The sequence below is a fragment of the Chlamydomonas reinhardtii genome, chromosome 12 (assembly GCF_000002595.2).
Source record: "Chlamydomonas reinhardtii strain CC-503 cw92 mt+ chromosome 12, whole genome shotgun sequence".
Classification (NCBI taxonomy): domain Eukaryota; kingdom Viridiplantae; phylum Chlorophyta; class Chlorophyceae; order Chlamydomonadales; family Chlamydomonadaceae; genus Chlamydomonas; species Chlamydomonas reinhardtii.
Window position 1 is genome coordinate 4,109,070 of NC_057015.1, and position 22,049 is coordinate 4,131,118.

General features: G+C 64.9%; 6 protein-coding genes across 7 annotated transcripts in view; 2 read left to right on the plus strand and 4 right to left on the minus strand.

Annotated features, from left to right (window-relative positions):
• CHLRE_12g517950v5 (uncharacterized protein) overlaps window positions 1-736 on the minus strand; it is a 4,111-nt gene extending 3,375 nt beyond the window's left edge. The window contains exon 1 of the mRNA XM_043068334.1: window positions 78-736. Coding sequence (XP_042918429.1) covers window positions 78-615 — 538 coding nt within the window. The 5' untranslated portion in view covers window positions 616-736. The remainder of the gene's footprint in view (window positions 1-77) is intronic.
• Window positions 737-930: 194 nt separating this feature from the next.
• On the minus strand, window positions 931-2,076 carry CHLRE_12g517976v5 (uncharacterized protein). Its single transcript, XM_043068335.1, has one exon. The coding sequence runs from the start codon at window positions 1,973-1,975 to the stop codon at window positions 1,685-1,687; it is 291 nt and encodes a 96-aa protein (XP_042918430.1). The 5' UTR covers window positions 1,976-2,076; the 3' UTR covers window positions 931-1,684.
• A 779-nt stretch (window positions 2,077-2,855) lies between these two features.
• Window positions 2,856-4,116, minus strand: CHLRE_12g518002v5 (uncharacterized protein). The gene has a single exon (XM_043068338.1). The coding sequence runs from the start codon at window positions 3,950-3,952 to the stop codon at window positions 3,671-3,673; it is 282 nt and encodes a 93-aa protein (XP_042918433.1). The 5' UTR covers window positions 3,953-4,116; the 3' UTR covers window positions 2,856-3,670.
• CHLRE_12g518000v5 (uncharacterized protein) lies at window positions 2,856-9,256 on the minus strand. Of its 2 annotated transcripts, XM_043068336.1 has the most exons (11): window positions 8,666-9,256; window positions 7,836-8,102; window positions 7,355-7,459; window positions 6,507-6,650; window positions 6,105-6,219; window positions 5,869-5,915; window positions 5,678-5,788; window positions 5,323-5,491; window positions 4,967-4,977; window positions 4,758-4,809; window positions 2,856-4,599 (listed from the first exon to the last, which is right to left on the minus strand). In XM_043068336.1, the coding sequence occupies exons 1-11, from the start codon at window positions 8,768-8,770 to the stop codon at window positions 4,523-4,525; spliced, it is 1,203 nt and encodes a 400-aa protein (XP_042918431.1). In that variant the 5' UTR covers window positions 8,771-9,256; the 3' UTR covers window positions 2,856-4,522. The 2 variants fall into 2 exon arrangements, with proteins under 2 accessions (XP_042918431.1, XP_042918432.1); XM_043068337.1 differs by having other exon boundaries at window positions 4,337-4,809.
• Window positions 9,257-9,356: 100 nt separating this feature from the next.
• On the plus strand, window positions 9,357-18,993 carry CHLRE_12g518050v5 (uncharacterized protein). Its single transcript, XM_043068339.1, has 20 exons — window positions 9,357-9,803; window positions 10,054-10,595; window positions 10,942-11,062; window positions 11,244-11,338; window positions 11,541-11,691; window positions 11,956-12,361; window positions 12,593-12,946; window positions 13,159-13,262; window positions 13,423-13,579; window positions 13,753-14,298; window positions 14,506-14,603; window positions 14,861-15,008; window positions 15,242-15,433; window positions 15,699-15,845; window positions 15,965-16,066; window positions 16,351-16,789; window positions 17,141-17,211; window positions 17,471-17,645; window positions 17,864-18,015; window positions 18,288-18,993. The coding sequence occupies exons 1-20, from the start codon at window positions 9,658-9,660 to the stop codon at window positions 18,546-18,548; spliced, it is 4,407 nt and encodes a 1,468-aa protein (XP_042918434.1). The 5' UTR covers window positions 9,357-9,657; the 3' UTR covers window positions 18,549-18,993.
• A 53-nt stretch (window positions 18,994-19,046) lies between these two features.
• Window positions 19,047-22,018, plus strand: CHLRE_12g518100v5 (uncharacterized protein). The gene is made up of 2 exons (XM_043068340.1): window positions 19,047-21,031; window positions 21,238-22,018. Exons 1-2 carry the CDS (start codon window positions 19,082-19,084, stop codon window positions 21,547-21,549), a joined length of 2,262 nt encoding a protein of 753 aa, XP_042918435.1. The 5' UTR covers window positions 19,047-19,081; the 3' UTR covers window positions 21,550-22,018.
• Window positions 22,019-22,049: the final 31 nt, after the last annotated feature.

Sequence of the window (22,049 nt, forward strand, 5' to 3'; positions counted from 1 at the left end):
GAGGTGAACGACTGCAATGACACTTCCGCACACTCCTCATTCGTAGGCGACCGCCCACAGCCGGCGCCACGAGTCGCCTTCCTCCCCGACAATTCGGCTCACGACAGCGGGCGGGGGGCTGTGCGCAGCGTTGTTGCCGGCTTCGAAATAGGTGTTCGGCCCCTTGTTCAGCAACGGGAGTTCTGCCAAACCCAAGGAGCGCTGCTCAAACCAGTCCTGGTGCTGACTGAACTGCAGCGTCAGAAAGACGTCCCAGCGCTGGTTCTCCGGCGTCGGTCCGAACGCGGCCTGAATCTTCTTGTGCACCTCGTCATTGACGGCGCGGAAAGCTACCGCTTTGAAGGCCTCGAGGTCGTTCACCCGCGATTGCAGCGCCTGCAGCTCGGCCCGGGTCTCAGCGGCCCGGGTCTCAGCGGCCCGGAGCTCAGCGCGAAACGCACGAACCTCGTCGCGATAGGTTTGGGAGAGCTCCGCAACGAAGCTGCCTCCCCGGTTGCAAAACTCTTCTGCTGTGTCGTTGAAGCTATCGACGGAAGACTCGGAACCGTGCTCGCTTGTGCGGGCGCGGAGGTTCAGATTCGAGGAATGCCCGTCAAAGCAGCCCGACTGCTTCATCGCTGTGGCAATGCTTTTGCGAGTGTTGTTGCTTTTGATACGGGCAGTCCTGTTGAGCTCTACTTGAACGGTTTCTGTGCTGAAGCCTACAGTCAAAAGCACAGTGCTCATTATGCGTGCATACCTACGGTCCAGTCAACGTAAGTATTACTATGTGGAGGAAAAGGCACCCTGGTTGGTGCGGGTGGTGGAGTGGTGGACGCATTGACTCCATTGCTGGCCTCCTCTTTGCCCCGATGGCCGGCTACCGCCGAGTCTTCGTTTATCCTGCTTTTAGCATTCCGACTGGCCTACAGCGGCGAGATAGGTGCGCCAAAAAAAGAAATCGGTATTCGGGCTACGGCGTTGGCTATGACATGCCACCACGGACACGCACACGTAAGTTCGCAAGGGTAAGGCAACCTCCTTGCCACGCACGTTCCTCTTCTCTGGTGCTCCCCACATCTCTCTGCGCAGTTCACAATTTGAAACCCTCGGGGGATGGGGGGAAGCAGCATATTCAAAAGGGGCTTGTAAGCTGACGGGTCGGCGGCCGAGCCGTGGGCCTCCAGCCGGCGGCCATCACGCGCCGCCTATCCCGCTCACTGGTCTGCCCAGCCAGTCACAATCCGCGCCGGGCAGAAACTCCCCCCTCATATCCCACTGCTGTTACCCCGTCGTCTTCGCCTACATGCACCTAAACAACTTGCGGATGTAAACCAGAGGTCTTATCCTATCTATACCAATATGCGTAGAAATTTCCGTCAAATCCGCTGAAATCGTACACCTTTTTTGGGTCAAGCATGGTCAATGTGCGCTTTCCAGGCCTTTGGCAACCCCCCATGTACGATTTCGGGGGGTTTGGGAGGCTTGCCCCCAAGACAATGCTCTGAGCGTACAAGAAATCAACACATCTCATGGTGATGTCCTCAATCCGCTCATGCCTGGTTGTTTCTCCTCGCATCCGTCTCTCTTAGTGCATGTCTGAGTTGGTAATTGATGCCCAGGCACTTGCCACCGCGGTGGCGCCGCCCCGCCGCAAGTTGTGTGCTGAGAACATGCTGGTCACGTTCGGCATGCCCGCCTTGCCCTACCACATGGCCAGTTGCAGCGCCCGCAGCCGATGCGTGAGCCAGCACCTGGACAGGCCTGCCCGCGGTTGCAGCACCAAGGCGAAGAGGGCGTCCGCCTCGCCAGCCCCCGCGCCCACGATACGTCCGATGGGGATGCCGCTGGTCGTGAGGTCCGCGAAGTGAACGTCGGTGCCCACGGCCTGCTGATCCGCCTTGCTGCTACGCACCGCCAGCACCACAAGCCCCTCCGGCCTGAGCTGCCCCACATCTGCTAGCGTCAGCGCCACCAGCTCGCTGCGTTGCAGCATCCCGGAGAACCCCAGCACCAGCCATCTTCGAGGCGTTTGGCGTGCTTCTGCGACGTCAGGAAGAGCCACGCGACCAGGTGCAGGAGCACGGAGAATGGTAGGGGAGCCTATTGCTGCGCCCCGCTACACACGCGCTTCAGTATGCGCAACCCGCCGCGCTTCATTGTCAGGTGCTGGCCGATCAGCTCCTCGACCTGCAGCCCTTTGGAGTGCTGTCAGTCCGCCAGCGCGCCTATGTTGCCCTCCACCGTCTTGAACCCCTGGCCCCACCGCCGGATGCAGTGGGTCAGGAACATACCAGTAAGGGATCGGCCCCAGATCAGGGCTCTGAGCGCGCTCACTATAAGGCCCAGCCCGCAGGGCTCTGAGCGCGCACCCCACCCCACCCCACTCTTGGTCTTGGTCTGTTTTGTTGGGTTTCGGAAAGAAAACTACCCACCCCACCCCACCCCACCCCACCCCTCGCGGCCTGAGCGCGCTCACAGCCATGGTTTTGCTTCGTCCGCGCCTTCACCCCACTCCAGCGCCTCCCCCGCGCATGTGAGTTGAGTGGCATGAGTGGCAGGGGGATGCTACATTCTCGCATAGGTTGGGGGACTGCGGCAAGGCGCGCCTCGGGCGGGAAACCGAGAGAGGGGGAAATGCGGCTCTGAGCGGCCACCCCGTGCCCACGAGTGATAGGCCGACGCCTGGGAAGGCCATACACGGGAGTGCAGCCCCGCCCCTCATGTGCGTGGGCGTACGGCGGGCAGGGTACGTGCCACCCGCCCATGCCCATCTCCACACCCCCTACGCGCACACATCAACCCACACCAGCGGCAACACACACAGGCAGGCCCCGCCTGCCTGCCACCCCGTGCCCACGAGTGATAGGCCAACGCCTGGACAGGATTTACAAGACATCTATCAACACGGACAAGGCTCTACGGCGCGGCCAGAGTCGCCCGCCAACCCCACTATCCTGGGCTCCGCCCATAACCGTGACGCCGTGCAGGCAGCCTGCATCCACTGCATGGTGCACCGTGCCACTCCTCACGCCTTGCCGGTAGTGCTGGATTGAAAACTTGCCGGTGCTCACTTGTGTGCTGGCGCAGCCCATATTCTCCTTCGACGCGCAGGCCGCTTGCGTGCTGGACTCAGACTGAGCCGCGCTCAGCCATACAACCTATATGAGTAGCCTAGCCACTGACCCAGCTTGCCACAGGCACGTGGCGTCATGCCTGCCTCTCGCGGCTATTGGAGACGCTAAAGCGCTGCGTGGTAATAGGCTAGTGGTGATGCCAGTAAGTGCTTGCGGTCTGCGGACGGTGGGCTTGCGCTATATTGGGCTGGGTGTGCTCCATGTTAGGTGTACGACCGTGGGGCTTTCATTGGTGCGGCGCTGCCGGCCTGCCAAACATGCAACGTCTGGAATCCATTAAATCCTTAATACCCACCTCGACTGACATTCAGCATGGTGTATGTTGCCACGCACGGCCTCTGGAACTGGATATTGGGCCAACTGGGTACTGGCCCGCCACGCATGCGCGTTACCAACCTCCAGAGCCCCCCAAAGCCCTCCAGAGCCCTCAGAGCCCGCCAGAGCCCTCAGGAGCCCTCAGAGCGCTCCAGATAGAGCCCTTTAGAGGCCTGTGCAGAGCCCTCCAGAGGCTGAGCGGCTCTGAAACATCCTGTGTCAGGAATGCCAGACCACCCTCAATGCAGCAGGAAGCCGCTTTCCAGCTCTGGCTGCCTGCGAAGCAGCTGCAGGAGGACCTGAGCCCCGATGCCTACCATAAACTCAGGAAGGACTAGAAGGACGTGACATAAATTCTCAACTCTGGGCACGCACACACGCATGCATCTTTCGTGATAGGGACTCGCTGCAGTTGTTAGGGGCGCAGTGTGGTGGCTTTGTGCGTACTTGCTGGCTCTGTCGTCGCGGGTCGTCGCCAACTTGCGGCTTGGTAGAGGTGAAGCGGGGGGCCTGTTAAGCATGTTGAAGTGGCTTCTGGGTGCGAGTGTTTCGCTTCATAGGATGCGCGCTTGGTCTGTGGTGTGTTTTCAGCGAGCTGTTCCAGGCGGAGGGATGACACTCGCCGTTTTGGCCGCTCTCATCCAGCTCCGGTGGATTAGCCTTCACCGGAGCTCGCTCCGCTAACTTCGAGGTCCTGAAAGAGGGGGCGTGTCATCCCTCTGTTCCAGGCTGTTCTTCTTATCGCCTGCCCAGCTCTCAAGGGGAGCGCGGCGGCGTCACGTGTTCGCGGTCAGTCCAGGGGCTGCCGTTGGCTTTGCTTTCTGAGTGCCGTGGAGGGTGCTCTCGCCAGTCCAAGAGCGACTGGTAGGCTGGGGCGGCCGTGGTTCGGGCCCGGGTCAGAGGCATACCCACAGCTGTAAACATGACACGCAAGCATGGCGACAGGTCAGAATACTGCAGTGTTCGGCTGCCAAGGGGCTGACGCAACGGGTGTGCAGCTGCATTTATACTACCGCCCCTGAATATCAAACATGCTTCCAGTCGGCCGCCCGCGGCAACTACCCGCTCCCAGTCGCGTGCCGTGCCAACCGTCAGCTCACCCCCCGAGCCCCCTGCGCAGCTACCCTGCTCCCAGTCGCGTGCCGTGCCAACCGCCAGCGCAGCTCCCCTGTCATCCGTTAGCAGTTGGGTGCAGTACCGTTGTGGATCCGATCATTTTGGAAGTTCGTTGGGAGTTGGGGCGGTTGCCGCCACGCTGCCGCCGTACACAGCGCTCCTCTGCTGCTGCCATGCCGATCTGCGCTGGCCGAACATCATCAAGCTCACCCGGGGAGCCTTCCGCGTGATCGATCTGGAACTGGCGGTGCCCTTGGACAGCCTGCAGCGCCACCGCAAGGAGGATGTGGTAAGCATTTCCTCTCTTGAGATAAGGATAGTTGGGACCGCACTGTCAACCCCTCCTCTCAATGCCGCTTAAACGCCGCTTGTAATACTCGTAGCTGGGCACGTTTCGTATGCCAGCGGCCTGGCCTTACCACAGCTGTTCCTGCTTAGGGAAGCAGCATGGGGATAGCAAGGTGTTAGGCAGAGATGACTGGGTGGATGTGCGTTTAGCGCTGCGCTAAATAGCAGCGGGGCTACTGTGGAACGTGTACGAGTGTCTGGCTGGCCCTCTCACCCCATCCAACCTGGCCACTGCGTTTCTCATTACCGGAAATTACAGCGTACCCGCCCCCGGCGGCAGTGCGCGGACTTACCGCAGCCCGGCCGGCACTCAGCTCCCGGCCCACTGCCGCTGCCTCTTTGGTCAGTCGAAGCCCTCCCCGAATGGCGACATGGACACTATGCGCCCCTGCATCAGTCCCAACCGTGTGCCCCCGCCCGCACGCACCCGCCAGCTTGGGGAAGCCGCGGAAGAAGGCCTGGTAGGACACGGAGGCCAGGGTGATGTTCTCGTTCTGGATCTCCAGCCCCTCCTTGGCCTCCACAGCCTGGTGCAGGCCGTCGCTCCAGCGGCGCCCGGGCATGGTGCGGCCAGTGAACTCGTCCACAATGATCACCTGCAGGGAGGTGGGGGCGGCGGCGGGGAGTGGGTGCTGTTTAGCGCTGATTGCGGTTGTTGACATCCACGCAGCATTGCTGGCTTGTTGCCTGGGCCACATTGCCCTCGCCTGAGCTCCCCAAAGATCCCGCGAGCCCGTCCTCCACGTCCTGCCCCCCTGGCCCCCGCATCCGCCCTGGCCCACCTCTCCGGCCTTGACAATGTAGTTGACGTTCTTGATCTGCAGCTCCTTGGCCTTGAGCGCGTTGATGATGTAGGAGGCCCACTGGGTGCGCGGGTCGTACAGGTCAGTCACCTGCAAGGGGGGGTGGGGCATTCACGTGGAGAATGGAGTGAGCAAACATAAACATGAAGTGCCGACGGTGGCAAGGAGGCAGGAAGGCGGTACGGGTGCGTCCCAGGCGTGGCGATACGGCAGCGGCCTGGGCCAGGCGGTACATAGTACACCTCAACAAACCGCAAACAGGTCATCATTCCATCCTGTGCTGCACCCATTCGGCCATTCCCAAACACCTCCAAGCTTCTGCTTTTGCCAACTCCCGCTACCCTCTTGCTGCTCTCTTCCCGCTGCCCTCTTCCCGCTGCCTCCTCCCTCCCACCCCTGCCCCCACCTGCAGCACGTCCTCCACCGCCTCGTATCCGTCCTCCGTCAAGCAGCACCGACTTCTGCTTCTCGTCCACGGTGTAGTGCACGTCGCGGGACAAGGCGTCCGCGATCTTGTGCGCCTGTGGGGGCCGGCAGGTGCAGGTGTATTCACGTTCGCGCCCGAGCGCCATACGGTGCAGTGCATGGTATGCCGGTTGCATGTGGTGTTACGTGCAAGCTCGGTAAACGGGGGCCTGACCCAAGCCCCATCTTAACACCGCCATCGTGCTGGTCCTCCTGTCCTGTGCTCCAGGTGCCAGCTCCTGCTCCTGCTCTGGCTCCAGGCGCCTGCTCCGGCTCCGCCAGCTCCCGCTGCTGCTCCCGTCTCACTGCCCCCCACACACACACGCGGCCCGGCTCTCCTCACCTTGACGTACTTGGTGGAGGGCTTGTCGCTCATCCCGCTGATGATGAGCGGCGTGCGCGCCTCGTCAATGAGGATGGAGTCCACCTCATCAATGACGCAGAAGTTGAAGGGCGTGGCCTCACGCAGCACCAGCTCGGCGGGGGCCTGACAAAGCGGAGGGCGGGGTGTCGACGAGGAGGGACGGATCAGCGATTGCGACGGTGCTGGCGGGCCGGGTCGGTCCCGGCCTCTGTCCGTGGCACAGCCGTGCGGAACAGGCGCTCGTGCCCGGGCCTACAGCGCAGTGGCTGGGGATTGCAGGCCTGCTACTGTGCCCGCTGCTAATCCTTGTCCCTCATGTGCCCACACCCCGGCTTCTACTCCGGCACCCTGCACCTGGCCACACCGCCGCCTGGTGTGCAGGCTGCCGCTCATGCTGCTGTGACGCCACTCCGTGGCTGCCGAGCGCTTTGCAGCTGCGCCTGCTCCGCTGCTTTGAGCGGCACATGTGCCCATCCCACAGCACGTAAGGAATGCCCCAGCACCCCTTCGCCGCCAGTTCCGCCAATCCTGTCGTCCTTCTGCGTCTGCAAGAACCCCTTCCCGCCGCCTCCTTCCTCCACCAGCCATCTCCACCAGCCGTCTCGTCCTCCCTCCTGCCCGCCTCCCGCCCTCTCATCCTCCCTCCTGCCCGCCTCCCGCGGTCCGCAGCTCCTCAGTCCACGCTAGTCCTCCCCAATGTCTGTGTCTATGCTGTGCTAGTCCCGCCTTCCCTTCTTCCCTCCTCCCTCCTCCCTCCTCCCTCTCCCTCCTCCCTCCTCCCTCCTCCCTCCTCCCTCCTCCCTCCTGCCTCCTGCCTCCTCCCTCACCGCCGCCAGGTTGTCGCGCAGGTAGTCAAAGCCCAGCTCGCTGTTGGTCACGTACGTCACGTCGCAGGCGTAGGCGGCGCGGCGCGCCTCGGGCTTCAGGTCAGCCTGCAGGGTAAAGAGGGTGGGGCCGGGGTTGGGGGAGGGCGTATGGGCATTGGATACATGGCTGCATGCTTGCACAGCTAGGTGGCTGAGCGTACTGAGAGAAGTAGGCGCGCCCTGCCCACCACCGAACGCTGATACCAGCACGATGTAGACACTAGCCCCATCCGACTCCAAACCGGTCCTCGCTTGCTTTGCCATCCCTCGTCGCCCCGCCCCTCCCTTGTGGGTCCTGGACATCAATTCGCCCGGGCGTTGGTAGCAAGTACCCTCCCTCCTCTCTCCTACCGCCTCCAACCCTCCCCATGCGCTCCGCTCTTCTTTTGGAGTTGACATGAACTAACCCCCCTCCCTCGCCCCTTCCTTGCCACCGGCGCACCTGGATGAGGCCCACGGACAGGCCCAGGAAGCGGTGCACCTGGCCCACCCACTCCGAGTCACGGCGTGCCAGGTAGTCGTTCACCGTCACCACGTGCACGCCGCGACCCGTCAGCGCGTTCAGGTAGGCGGGCAGCACCGCCACCAGCGTCTTGCCCTCGCCGGTGCGCATCTCCGCGATCTGGCCCTCGTGCAGGATCATGCCGCCAATGAGCTGCACGTCGAAGGGGCGCAGGCCCAGCACGCGGCGGGAGCCCTCGCGCACCACCTGAGGGTTCGGGGGAGGAGGCCGTGTGGGTTTGGCGGTTGCATGGTGGGGGCCATTGGGAGCGGGTGACGAGGATGCGGCTGGAATGCGGAGGAAGGATGGGGAAAGCGGCTTGGGAGTGGTGCAGAGTTGTGGCGCATACGCTTCGGTGCTGTGCCGGTTGCCACGGCCGGTCTGGCCATCTGGGTCGGCCCCACTCAAGCTCCGTAGGCAATGCGGGGCCACGAGCACAGCTTTGCACATGCCTGTGCCGCGTCTGCCAGGGGCCGTGTGGCGCCACCAACCGCTACGTCCCACGCTGGAATGCCATGACGCTTTCAACCCGCACCGTGTCACTGCTGCAATGAACAATACGCGTAGCTCTCAGGCCCCGGCCCACATAGAGTGGAAAACTATCAAACGCCGGAGGCTGCATGATCCTGGCGTGCCTGAGTTTCACCAAGCGGAGGTGCTGGCCTCCAGAGCCGGACGTAACCCCGTGCGTGTCCTCCACGGGGTACGTGCCAACCGACATTCAAGCTCACCCCCACCGGCCCCACACCGGCTAGCTCCCTGCGCCTCACCGCGAATGCCTCCGGCAGAATGCTCTCCAGCGACTCGCCCTTCTTCACGCGCTCCTTGAACTCCGTGGTCTTAGCGCGCAGCTGGTCATCGGACAGAGCCTGCATGGCCGGCTCCAGAGCGTTCACCTGGTCCACACGCGACTGGTACTTATTACGAGTACCGGCCGAGGGATCGGTCTTAAAAAGCTTGTTGAAGAAAGCCTCTACGCGCACAGCTCCGCGAGCGGAGCGGCGAGCCTTAGACCGGGCGCAGTGCGGAGCCCCGCCGAGCGGCCCAAGAGCGCATCAGCAGTACTCGGCTGACCCAGAGAGCGAGGAAGCGCGGGCGCCTGAGGCACCGAGCGGCGCGAACCGGCAGCACGGCCGTGCGCCACAGACTGCCGACCACCGAGCAGCTGCATTCTTGAGCCTAGATTTGATAAGCAGTGGATCTAAAGCCCAAATACTACGGTAGCAAGGTCGATTTTCTGTTTAGAGCGCCGAACCGAGGTCGACTCTGACGCAAGCAGCAAAACGGTGGCCAGGCAGTGAACGCAACCACGTAAACACGATGCCTATTTGGGTGACAAAGCGACACAAGCTCACCAAGAATAGCTGGGTAGACACAAAACGAGATTGCTAGTTTTTTTTGCTGCCAATCACGCAGAGGTCCTCTACCGGCTGCTTCTTTGACATGTCTATTACGCCCATTGTGAAGCTTTATTATCTGCGAACTAAAGCGTGGGACCGGTTGGCACTCGTTGCAGCTTTTCAACCCAACACCACCACTGGTCCCCACTTAAGGGTGTCTTCAATGGGTGGTGAGACATACACGAGCAGAAACTATATTATAACAGACCTGCGCGCATAGAAACAGAGACTTTTGTTCTCGAAGCGCGGCCATGTCCGGACTCGCGTGTTGAAAGCGCGTTGTCTCGGACCGCTGAGGCTAGGATAAGCGGCTTCTTGGACGCTGCGTTCCAGCGTGGCCCCCCGCGAAGAGCCCTCCGGCGATGGACCAAAACAGTACACTCCGGAGCGCCTCGCCAGTGCCGCCCCTGAGTGCGGAGGCGAGCGGAGGACATGTTGTTCCTCTCCCAGCACTTCCGGGCGCAAATGGCAGCTCCAGTCCCCGGGGGAGCGCGCGCGCAGTCGACAGGTGCGGCTGGGGCCCTGCGCGTGACTCGGCTAGGCGGACTCCGGCAGCTCAGCCGGCGGGAGTTTCCGGCTGTACCTGAGGGGGCTGGCTATATTCTACGGCACTACAAGGCCTTTGATCGGGGTAGTGCGTGTACGGGAGGCACTGAACAGCTTCGTGTGCGCGTGTTGAGGGGCTTTATTGCCCTGACCTCCCTCCATACACGCACACACCGCCCCTCCCTACTCCGCGCCGACGCAACCTGTCACAGGTCACAGGGCGTGAACCTGTCCGCCTCCACGGATGACATCCCCGGACCCGGGCCCGCGGCAGGCATGGGCATGGGTATGGGTGGCGCCGTCACAGGCAGTGGCGCCGCCATGTTCGGCGTAGCGCCCGACGTCCAGACCCTGGACCCGGGGCCCGGGTCGCGCGCGATGGGTGTGCCCCCCAACCGCTTCGCTGTAGGCATCAGCATGTCGGGGGCCGGCACCTTTGTGACCGGGCCTGGGTCCGCAGCCGGAGCCGGGGCTGGGCCAGGCAGCTTCCTCGCCGCCAGTGCCGGCGCGCCGCCCGCTAGCCGGGGCGCGCAGGGCGTCGGCGGCGTCGGCGGCAGCGCAGGCGGGCGGCGGCCGGGAGGCGGCGCCCCGGTGCCGGGGCCTGGCCCCGGCTCGGTGGGCAACGGGCTGGGGGCGGGCAGCATGCGTGGTGGCGGCGCGGGCGGCGGCGGCGGCTGGCGCGGGACGGCCTTGGGGCCGCTGCCGGGCAGTGGCCGCAGCAGATCGCCCGGGACTGCGGACGTTGGAGCAAATGGTGAGTGGAGCTGTAGATGTAGATGCAGATGCAGATGTAGGTGTACGTGTGGTACACTCATGGCTGTGATTACGGGCATGCGGTGTACAGAGGCGTATGTGTGTATATGGTGGTTAGCGCGGCGTGGTGTGCCGCTGCCGGCAATGTTGACGCAGTGCGTGGCGCGTTGGGGTATGTCAGTTCGCGTGCTGGCTGCCACACAGCTGGGCTCCCTATCCGTCAACGCTTCGTGCCATTGTCGGCCTTTTAAACCGTTGCCCGCCAACAAGCCGCCGCCTCCTTGCCCGCCGCCTCCTTGCCCCCCTCCTTGCCTGCTATCAACCCGCCACCTCCTTGCCGCTGACAGGCCGGAGAGTGGTGGTGTCTGCTGGGCCGCTGCTGCCGACGCCGGGCCTAGTATCCCCTGGCGGTTCGCCGGCGCCGGTGCCTCAGGGCTCTGACGTGCAGCCCTTCCGCCCCAACACCAGGTAAACGTCCTGCCGATACCCGTGCTCCGTCCCGCCTGATTGCTACCGCGCCTGCACGGTGCCGTTGCTGCTGCGGTTGTGTGGTGTGCCGCCTGCTCTCGAACCCAATCCACAAGCCAATTCCATGACTGACGCATGTCCACCACCTGTCCTGGTCGCCCCGCCGTCAATTGTTCCCCAGCTCCATGCGGCCGCCCGTGTTCGCCAAGTACTCGTGGGAGCCCGAGTACCAGCGCGCGCTGCTGGACGCGGCGTTGAGGCTGCCTCCGGAAGCGGGTGGGTGCAGTGCCGGCGCCATGCTGTCAGCGCGCTGTGTATGGGGGAAACTTGCAACACCTTGCCGCTCCACTGCCCCTCGTATAAACCCGGCAACCACCCCACCATCGCGCAGCTCCACCGTCCTCACACCACCTTGCCCAACCCCCCTTCTCGACCGCTCCCTCACCCCCTCTCTCGCCCCCCCCGTCCCTCTTGCTAGTCCCTGCCGGCTTCATGGCCACTCTGTCCTCCACGCTGCCGCCCGCCACTGAGGCGCCGGCGCTGGAGCCCGACACCGCCTCCCTGCGCTGGTTCAAGTCCACCTACCCGGACGCCATATCCACCACGCGCCGTGACGTGCTGGCCATCAGGTGCGCGGCCGCTCGCTGGGACTGGGGGGTGAGAGGAGCACGCTGTGTGTCTGGTGTAGTTTGTGTGCCCCAATTGGGGAAGGGCAACGGTGCACAGTGCAGGACAGGACGGGACTGCTTCGTGCGCCTGCTTACGAACTCGCATAGCGGACACGCGCGGGGGACACACTACCTACCACCCAAACGCACGGCCTACCGGCGGCCCTTCGCTCTTGACGCCTGCGTGCACCCACCTTCCTCGCACCTGGTGCACGTGTCCCGCAGGCTGTGGCTGGATGAACAATTCCAGCAGCTGCGCCGACATGTGGTGGGACCCGAACCCCGGCCCCAGTCCGCGCCCAACTCCGCGCTGGCAGCGGCAGCCGCCGCCGCCGCAAGCCGCGGCGCCGCCGCCGCCAACGGCGCACCCAACTCCCCTCCCCGGCAGCCAGGCGGCCCGCCCGCCTCGCCGGACCGCGGCCGCGTGGGCACCTCCGGCACCTCCGCCGCCAGTATGGCGGCGGCGGCTGCGGACGCAGCTGCGGCGGCTGCCGCCTGCGGCCTGGCGGCTCATTTCCTGGGACCTGACAGCCTGATGCTCATTCGGGATGCGGAGGGCTACCTGGACGGGGCAGTGCTCAGACACCAGGAGACACTGCTCAGCCGCTGTATGTCGGAGCTCGTGGGGCAGGTGGGCGGCTGCGTGCGGCGTCCGGGGATGGGGCGGTGTGAGCAGCCGAGAGCGCTGGTGATCAGGAGACGGCGCAGGCCGGTGCAGCCTTGCGGCAGTCGGGCAGAATGGAGCAGTGCCAGGGCCACTACAACCACCCACCGACATCCATCCGTACCGCCTTCCTCCTTTCACCCTCCCTGTTCCCAATGGTTTTGACCTTGCAATTCTCCCTCCTGTGACTCCTCCAAGGTCGCCACGCTGTGTGTGGAGCGCGGCCACCTGCTGTCCATGCTGTGGCACAGCCTGCGCCACGGGCTGTACGCGCTGCTGGCCGACCGCGACGCCGCGCGCGCCACGGCGCTGGCCGCGCGCCGGCAGGCCGCCTCCGCCACCTCTGAGAAGGCGGACGTGCTGGGGCGCGTCGAGGCGGAGAAGGCGGACATGACCAACATGAACGACCTGCTGAACAGGCGGCTGCTGGCGGCCAAGATGGAGGCGGAGCACGTGCGCTCGCGGCACGCTGACGTGGAGGCGGAGCTGGCGCGGCTGCGGGCGGTGCAGCCGGATGAGCTGCGCCGGGAGCTGGACAGCATGAAGGTGCAGGTGAGGGGAGAGGAGGAGCGGAGAGGTGGGATGGGGCAGAGAGATGGGGAGAGCTTTAAGGGGCTTGGAAGCACACAGTTGATCAGGCAGTGTTGTGTGCTGTCGTAGCTGGGATGTGATGTGCCGCGCTCGCTCGCGGGGTGACGTTGTTACCTGGCTGAGCTGCTCCCTCTATTCCTATCTATCTGTCACACCCCTGCACACCCCTGCAGATGAGCACGCTGGAGCGCACCCTGATCGCCACCCAAGTGCGGCTGGAGCGGGCGCAGAACGAGCTGCTGGACCGGGAGAAGGACCTGGCGGCGGCGGTGGCCAAGTGCGTGCGGATCAGGGGACGGGTTTCGAGCTGGGGCCGCCATGATAGCCACGTTTGCTTGGGCTATTTTGTGTAGGGCCCTGTCACTTCACTGATCACTGCAATACAAGTCTTGAGGCCAGTGTGCAATCCCCCTGTTTGCGCTCCTGCCGCCATACAGGGTCCAGGGCATGGCTGACGAGCTCAACACCATGCGGGACGAGTTCTGGTCGCGCAGTCCGCGGCCCGCCCAGCCGCGCCAGCCGCCCTGGGAGCTGCTGCAGGCGGACGAGGCGGCGCTCACACTCACCGGCCTGAGGTCGGGCGTGCCAGCCCAGGTGCGCTACTTGTGTGCGGGAGAGTTGCAGGGGCGGGCGGGCTGTGGGTTGCCACAGTGTGAGCCCGTGGGGGCGTGGCAAGCAGCGTGCCTGCCAAGGCGAAGCCTCAGGTACTCACTGTTTGTTTCTTTCCATGGTTCCACACTCCACGCCCCACGCCCCACGCGCTACAGGACATGCACCGACTGCTGCTGGGCGTGTCCGCCACCGGCGCCAACGTGCTGCCCTGGTGCCAGCTGCTCGGCTGCTGCCGCCACATCGACCCCAGCGGCCCGCCGCCCAACGCCGCCGCGACCGCCATTGGAACAGAGAACAGCGGCGGCGCGCTGCCACCCGGCGCAGGCGGCGGCGGTGATGCCGTTGACGGGTCCACAGGCGCCGACGTGAGCCCGCAGCGGCTCCGCCGGCCCACCAACGCGCCGGGTGGCGAGGCGCCCTCGGTGCCCTCCTCCCGCGCCACCACAGCGCACCCTGCCCGCCGCTTCTCCCGCGCCGTGTCTACGAAGCACGGCGCCGGCGCGGCGCCGACGGACCTTTCGATGGCCCTGGCAGGGATCAGTGGCAAGGGCGGGCGCGGAGCCAACCTGGCGGCCGCACTGGCAGGGGCGCCAGGGCTGCCCGACATCCGGGAGCAGCACACGTGGCTGCACGGGCTGCTGTCGCGGCCGGACGCGGCCACGGCGCTGTCGCGGTGGCTGCCTGAGGAGGTGGTGGAGGCGGTGAGTTTGGTTTCGTGTGTGACTGTGTGTGTGTGGGCCGGGCCCCATGACGACATGCTAGAGGCCGCCACAGCACCTGGTCAGGTCAGGTGCTGTGGTCGGTGGGTTGGGAGGAGCGAGCGGAATCGGGCAAGGTGCAGCATCGAGGCGCCGACCGGACCCGTGCCGGAGATCTGACGTCACGTGGTTGTGTGTGCGCGCGTGCAGGTGGGTCAGATGGCCAACCACTCCATCGACACTCACTCCATCGCCTGCCTGCTGCTCGGCACCTTCGCCATCGGGGGCGCCGACTTGGTGGTCTACAAGTGAGGACGGGGCCGGAGCACGGCCGCATGGGCCGTGGATGTTGGGGTGCAGTTGCCAGGGACAGGCCTACCGCATTTGCACAAACAGTGGACACCTTTTGACACGCCCTTACATGGCAACACACCTCACGCGCGCCGTCCACGCGCTTACCCATTTCCCACCCACCCACCCACAACCTGTGGTTTCCCACCCACCCGTTTCGTCACCCACCAACCCTCTCCCTCTTCCTCTGCGCTCTCCTGCTCCTCCCTCCCAGGCCGCTGGCTGGCATCCTGGCCACCCGCTACCACCACACCGCCGCTGACATCGGCGGCTCCATCACGGAGGCTCTGGAGCTGGCGGCCATGAGCACAGCGGCGCGCGTGGAGCGGCTGCAGAACATGAATCAGGACCTGCACAGAGAGGTGAGGCAGCACGGCAGCAGCAAGGCACAGATCTGCCCGAGGTGGCCCTTTGTCGGGGAGGTCAAGCACAGCCGGCCGCCCCATCACGGCAACCGCCACGGCTGTGGGCGCGTCGCTGTGGGCATGCCTTTCTCCCCCTTGCAAAGTCACAGTGCCGCACAATCTCATGCCAGGCCGGCTGACGCCTCTACCTACTCCCCCTACTCCTGTTCCGTGCCCCCAACCCTACCCAGGTGAACAAGCTGAAGCGCAACCTGAACGACCTACGAAAGGTGGAGCGCGACAGCCGCATGCACGACCTGCGCGCCAACGGCCGCAAGGTGCAGGGCCGCAAGCCCAGCCCGCTGCACGCCTTCATCCTGCAGAAGCGGCCCGAGTTCTTCGTCGGGCTGGGCACAGGGGACGAGGTGCCGGTGTGCATGCAGGTGCGCGCGGGGAAGGGTTCAGCGCGGGAAGGGGGCAGCGGGGGAAGCATGGCTGTCGGGAGCGTGCGTTAGCCAAGCGCGAGGGGTAAGGGCCGACCCACTTGGGGGCGTGTGTGTATTGGGTGGCGCTGCGGGGGACCTATGGCGCGTGACTACCATATGCGGCACACCAGGGGCCTGTCAAACACAGCGTCCATGGTCTGGCACATGAACACCTTCCTCCCTGCTGCCGCCCCTGCTGCCGCCCCTGCCGCTGCCGCGCCAGAGCTCCGAGGCCAAGCTGTACAACCGCATGATGGAGAAGGCGGACGCGGAGCGGCTGGTCAACGCCGTGTGGGCGGGCAAGCGCGAGTTCGAGGCGGCCCATGGCTGCCGCATCACACTGCCAGACTACCTGTGCGTGTTCCTGCAGGTGAGCAGCAAGCGGGGAGTTGGGGGGAAAACAGTACGGTAGTCTGTGTGGTGGGTGAGAAGATCTAGGTTCGCCATATCACACCCGACCCCCACTAACCCGCCATATCCCCACCGCAGCGCAAGTACGGCGCGGCCCGCGCCGCCACCGAGGCCGCCTACAACCTGATCTACACGCTGGGCCAGCACCAGTACGACCCCGACTGCTACCTGTTCTTCAAGGTGCGGAGCGGGGCAAGGCGGGGCGGGGTGGGGCGGGCAGGGCAGCGCAGGGCAGGGCAGGGCGGGGCGGGGCGGGGCGGGGCAGGGCGGGGCAGTGCAGGGCAGGGCAGGGCAGGGCAGGGCAGGGCAGGGCAGGGCAGGGCAGGGCAGGGCAGGGCAGGGCAGGGCAGGGCAGGGCAGGGCAGGGGGGGGGGCACGGCAGGGCTGGGCGGTTACGCAAAGCCTGCCGCACACGGTACGGCACACACCTATACCTCACACGTGCAGCACACTGGACGTGACAGGTGGTGGGCGGCGACCTGGACGACTCGGCTCGTGACGGCCAGGAGCGGCTGCGCTCGGCCGTGCTGGAGGCGCTGCTGGCCGCCGACTCCGCCGCCAACAGCAGCCGCATCACGGGCTGGCTGCGCAAGGCGGACATACGCGAGGTGCTCACGCGCCTGCTCGCGGCAGACCCCACCAAGCGCGACGCGGCGGCCGCCGCCGCCACGGCGGCGGCCACGGCCGCCGCCACCGCCGCGCTCGCCGCAGGCGAGGGCGAGGAGGCGGCGGCGGCTGCCGCCGCCGCCGCGGCTGCCGCTGCGGGCCCCATCCTGGGCCCCAGCGCTGCCGGGCTGGTGACGGGTCTGAGCCAGCCGCAGCTGACGGAGCTGTTTGATGCGCTGGACTCGGAGGAGCCGCACGAGATGGCGCAGTACGCCAAGCTGTTCGAGGACGACACGGGTGAGCGGACATGGAGCGGTGTGTGTGTGTGTGTGTGTGTGCGTGTGTATTGTGTGTGTGTGTGTGTGTGTGTGTGTGTGTTTGGGTGGTGCCGTTGATTGGGAACGGGTGATTCAATCACAAGTATGGAGTGCCCACGTCCAGTAGCTACAGCAGGGGGGGGTGCAATGGAGGTTTGGCCATTAGGGGGGCAGTGGGGAGGGTGCGGGGCGCAGACGGGCACGGGCGGTATGTGTGGGGCAGATATGAAGTGGCCACGTGGGCGGCGTGAAGTGCCACGCAAGCATGGGCTTGCCTCCCGTGCCGCTCGCCACGACTTATCTCTGTGCGAAACCCCATCCGCCCGCGCAGACCTGAACCAGGGTGTGTTCGTGGAGACGCTGCGGCAGCAGCACCTGCACAACCGCCTGGAGTGGCTGCAGGTGTGTGCGTCGGCCAAGTCATGTGTGCACGGTTGGTGGGCTAATTGGCCGCTAGTTGGCCAGCGATGGCCAGCGATGGCCAGCGATGGCCAGCGTTCTGACGAAGCATGACGGCCGACTAGTGGATGTCGACGCACCCCTGGCCCTCCACACGCACGCCCCTCGTTCGTTCTCACGGACATCGGTATCAACGCGCCCTATATACTGGCTACGCCATCACTCCGAAAATGTTGTGTAACCCCTCCCGCCTCGGCCGCAGGCGGTGGAGGACTCGGTGATGGACTGGGCCGAGGCCACGGGCAGCGCCGCGGTGGGGCCCGGCACGCTGCGAACCGCGCTGCTCAAGGTCAACGGCAACACAGACGTGGACACGCAGCGCGAGATGCTGGGCCGCGTCTTCGGCAACGCGGGGGCGGCGCTGGCGGCGCCGGCGGGTGCGTGTGCAACTTACTGCGAACACTGCTGCTTGCTCGCGCATAACTCGAGCATTGGCGGTGATTGCAATCCGCTGGGGGGCGGCTTGGGCTGGGCATTAACCGTAATCCCAACGCCACCGGCAAAGAGCCTGCGGTGTACATGCGTGCGTGTGTGCTCTTTCTTGGGTGTGTGTGCTCATGCTGGCTCATGCTCCTGCTGTCCCTGTCGCCCGCAGTTCCCGAGGCCACCGGCAGGGGCGGCAAGGGCGGCGCCAAGCCCGGCGGCGCCAAGCCCGGCAAGGAGGACAGCGCGATGGCACTGCCGCTGGAAGTGGCGCTGCGCAAGCTGCGGCAGGAGCGGGCAGAGGGCATGTGCAGCATTGCGCAGGTGAGGCCGGGGGCGGCGTTGCCGAGGCGGGGTGGTGCGGTGCGGGGGACTGCGTGCCGTCGGGCCTGGGGCCCTGGGCGTGCGGGATGGCAGAGGCATGGCTGAAGGCAGAGACGTGAGTAGCCGTTCGCTGGTGATCGCCCTAGCCACCTTGCCTAGCCACTAAGCCACCGCCGCACACACACACACACACACACACACAAACCGCTCACACACATTCTTCCTCACACGCGCTCACCCGCACCCACACCTGCACTCGGTATCCCACGCAGGCCATCGAGCTCATGTCGTTGGGCCGCGCCGGCAAGGGCGGCCGCAGCGGCTCGCCGCGCCGCGGCCGTGTATCCAACGCCGGCGGCGCGCTAACAGGCGGCACTGGTGCCACACCAGGCAGCGCGGGTGGCATGGGCAGCGGGCCCATACCCACGGTGCCGCCATCAAGCAGCAGCCCACCCAAGAAGGACAGTGCTGGCGGCGTGGTGTGGGCGGACGGAGACAGCGCCGGCACGCCGCGTGTGGGCTTCGCGGAGTAATGTGGCGCGGCCCTGCGGGTTGTGGAGGCGGACAGGCGGTGGCGGCGGCGGGGGCGCGGGGCAGCGAGGAGTTGAGAGTCAGGAGGAGGGCATGGCAATGAGGTGGATGGAGCCCGTGACTTTGTGCGCCGCCGCCGAACCGCACACTGACATGCTGCACGCGTGAAATATGCAACGCTGGTTGGAGTGTAGATTCAATGAACAATATGGATGAGACTACGTGCGTCGTGATGCGGGGCTTGTATCAATGGTGGTATTTGGGCAACAGCGGGTTGCGGACTTTGTGCCAGCATGTTGAACCGGGGGACAAGCGCCGCAATGCGCGTGGGATTGGGAATCGGGGGGATTGGGACTCGCTGGCACTGCACACGGAAAGCTGTGCATTTACACCACTGTTGTACAATTGTATACCAGTTGGTTCGCGGCGCTGTAACTCAGCCAGACTCGGCGCCAGGCTCCACTTCGAGCGGCTCCTGCCAGCCATATATTTTGCACGACCCTACAGTTTCCAGCTTAGTATTATCCTGGGCAAGATGCCGCAGCTATGCTTGCTCGACGTGCTGCAGCAGCTCGGCACAGACGCGCTCGACAAGATTTTTAAGGAGCCGTCGTCGCGTCTCACCCAAGGCGCTCGCCTAAGCTGCCGGGCGCTGAAGCAACATGTAGACAGCAACCTCAGCCATGCTCGGTTCCGCATAAGTAAAGGGCTGTTCCAACAGTGGCGCCCGGGGCAAGTGACGCCCCTCGCACGCTTTTGCCGCTGCACCAGGCTCACCCTGAGTGTGAGCACGGACTCACCCGATTCGGACGGAGAAGACGACGAAGGCCCCCCGCCGCTTGACGAGCTGCCAGATCCCTGGCTGGCAACGCTGTGCGTCGCCGGCGTGGGCCCCGACGTTTCGGCCGGCATCCGGCACCTTCACCTACAAGGACCCCTGGAGCTGGGGCCAATGGCGGCGTACGCAATAACCCTGGCGGGCTGGCTCCACAACGTGCGGAAGCTGGACCTGGAGGCAGGCTACAGCGAAGGGGAGCCGCCGGGCAACCTCAGTATGTACGCCGCCCTGCGCAACGCCATGCCGTCGCTGGACACCCTGGTGCTGCACGGGCGGTCCGACCTCCCGGGCATCGAGGCCCTGGCTGGCAGCTCGCTGACCACGCTGCAGGTCACATGCAACTATTTGTGCATGGACAGCGCTCGCAGCCTCGTGCAGCTCACCCAGCTGCGCACGCTGTCCCTTTCTCTTGAGGCACATGACGTCGGGGTTGACGAGGACTCTGCGGCAGCTCGTGCGGATGTGCCCGGCGATGCGGACGACGTGGAGACGACGGCAGGGCTGGAAGCTAAAGAAGTACGGCAGCTGTGGGTGCTGCGCCGGCTGCTGGTTTCGGCGCCTCTGGGGTGGCAGCGGATCGAGGTGCCGAGCGTGCACATGTTCGGGCGAGATGGGCAGCAGAGCCATGCGGTGGCCTCAATGACCTGCGTCTTCGCCAGCAGTGGCGGGGACCTGGAGTCTGTGGAGGTTGCATCCCGAAAGGCTTGGAGCTTCGACCCAGAAAGCCCCCACATTATCAACTACCTCGCAGCTATTGTGCTCCCGCGCCTTGCGGCCACTGGGCAGAGGCGGTTACCGCTCGTCAAGCTGGCACGCTATGCTGGCATCGCCTCAGACCTTGCACGGCACCTGCAGCCGCAGCGGCCACTTGCGCGACTGCTGGCGCTCTGCGATCGGGTGCAGTTCGGAGAGCTGGCCATTTTGGACGCCGCCACCCGAGTCACGAGCCCCCGCGCAGCAGCAGGCGCTGTGTCGGAGGGGCTTTGTGCGGTGCTGCGGGCCTGTGGGTGGCCGGAGGTTCTGCAGCTGGGGCCAAGCTCGTTTTTGAGCTTGGAGGCCCCTGTTACTGTGCGGCTGAAGGACACAGGCACGCGATGCGGCGGTGGCAGCGCCGCGGGTCCCGCAGCCCCCAGCGCGCTGCCACTGCCTCTGGGGCCGTTAACACCGGGGAAGGTGCTGCAGCTGGCGGCAGACCTGCTGTGGCACGAGGTGGCGGCGGAGGAGGCGGGCGTCGCCGCGACATCCACGGCCTCATCATCGCAACAGACCACTGCAGCTGTGCACGACACCGGCAGGCACATGCATAAACCGGACGCGTATGTCAACATCGTGCTGCTGCGCGGCAAGCTACTGAAGCAGCTGTCAGTTGGTGTCGGATGCATGCCGCTGCAGGCGTGGCTTACTGAGCTGCTGCTGAGCGAGCAGCTGCAGGACGACGCGGCGGCAGCTGCGAGAGGCTACTTCAACAGAGTCATGGTTGCGCCAGCTACATTCACTGCTGTGCTGGAATGTCACTTTGGGGATTACGTGCGCCTTGCACATGCTGCAGCGGGATCGGACGTTCTTGCGCCTGGGGACCTGGAGGTGCTGCCAGTACGGGGCTTCTCTAAATCCATGCAAACCTTATGGAATAGCAACATCAGCAAGGTAAGCGCGAGGCGGGGCCAGGGAGGTAGTTCTAGAACCTTCCGCCTCAGGGGTGTGGGATCAGCCCACGTTCCCCTTCGGATGCATATCCCTGGTCCTGCGCAACAAGCGACACTTGAAGAAACGCGTGGAGCGCCAGGGTGTGATGACCAAGCGTGAATACATGAGTGCTGACCAGTTGTGTTCCCAACGCACTACCGACACAGGTGGCTCAGGAGCTGTGGGAGGGTGCGTGCGCACGTGGCGGGGTTGCCGGCGACACAGCTGGGGGCGGTGGCGGCCCCTCCGCGGTCCCCTTGCAGGGCGGCGCCGCGCCGTTGCTGCAGCGCGTGCAGCGGGCGTCTGGAGGTTATGATGGCGAGGCCACAGCGGGGCCTGCAGCCCTCGAGTCCGGTGGGCCTACCGGGACAACGGCAGTGCGTGGCGCTGCAGACGTGGAGGCCCTGAAGCACCTGGTAGGGCTGAAGGTTGGCGCGATGCAGGGCCTTATCACGGCTGCCTTTGACTACCGCCGGTAGCTTGCGCGGCTTGATGCAGGTAGGCGGCGAGTATGAGGCGTCAGGGCGGACGGTGCTGGGGTTCACAATCACAGGTTACCAGTGAGAACACGTATGGCATGTATCATACCTTGTGAACAGGTGCGAGAGTGTTTGTTTAAGTTTGGCCGCCCTAAAAATGTGTGCATGGGCCGTACAAAGCTTGGCAATTCTTCATGGGGTGCACCGTAATCAACAAGGCTAGATTAAGGGTTGGAGAGGCTTTCAGGGATTGGCGCATCACGTTGGTCCCGACAGTCCTGATTGTTTATGGTAGTGGCGTATGCCGGTGTGCGGTCTTGCAGGTTCTGGGACAGAGGGGACAGGGAGGGCAGGGCCCATGAAGTCGCCGGAGTCTTGCTACTGGTACAGTCGTACCGAGAGAATATGCAAGTTGGCAGCTATTGCTGCCAACACGATGTATGCACGTGAAGGGGATATCATCCGAGGCAGTCTGCGGCACCAAGCGCAGGCGGGTGGGC

What these genes read in the sequence shown, in the direction of transcription:
- CHLRE_12g518100v5 (XM_043068340.1), top strand. Translation starts at nt 19,082, where the DNA reads ATGCCGCAGCTATGCTTGCTCGACGTGCTGCAGCAGCTCGGCACAGAC. An exon ending in GGAATAGCAACATCAGCAAG is followed by an intron (nt 21,032 to 21,237) that starts GTAAGCGCGAGG and finishes CTACCGACACAG; the next exon opens with GTGGCTCAGGAGCTGTGGGA.
- CHLRE_12g518050v5 (XM_043068339.1), top strand. Translation starts at nt 9,658, where the DNA reads ATGGACCAAAACAGTACACTCCGGAGCGCCTCGCCAGTGCCGCCCCTG. An exon ending in TGTCGGAGCTCGTGGGGCAG is followed by an intron (nt 12,362 to 12,592) that starts GTGGGCGGCTGC and finishes GACTCCTCCAAG; the next exon opens with GTCGCCACGCTGTGTGTGGA. An exon ending in GCATGTGCAGCATTGCGCAG is followed by an intron (nt 18,016 to 18,287) that starts GTGAGGCCGGGG and finishes TATCCCACGCAG; the next exon opens with GCCATCGAGCTCATGTCGTT.
- CHLRE_12g518000v5 (XM_043068337.1), bottom strand. Translation starts at nt 8,770, where the DNA reads ATGCAGGCTCTGTCCGATGACCAGCTGCGCGCTAAGACCACGGAGTTC. An exon ending in CGCACCCGTACCGCCTTCCT is followed by an intron (nt 5,789 to 5,868) that starts GCCTCCTTGCCA and finishes CCCCCCTTGCAG; the next exon opens with GTGACTGACCTGTACGACCC. An exon ending in ACATTGTCAAGGCCGGAGAG is followed by an intron (nt 5,492 to 5,677) that starts GTGGGCCAGGGC and finishes ACCTCCCTGCAG; the next exon opens with GTGATCATTGTGGACGAGTT.
- CHLRE_12g518002v5 (XM_043068338.1), bottom strand. Translation starts at nt 3,952, where the DNA reads ATGCTTAACAGGCCCCCCGCTTCACCTCTACCAAGCCGCAAGTTGGCG.
- CHLRE_12g517976v5 (XM_043068335.1), bottom strand. Translation starts at nt 1,975, where the DNA reads ATGCTGCAACGCAGCGAGCTGGTGGCGCTGACGCTAGCAGATGTGGGG.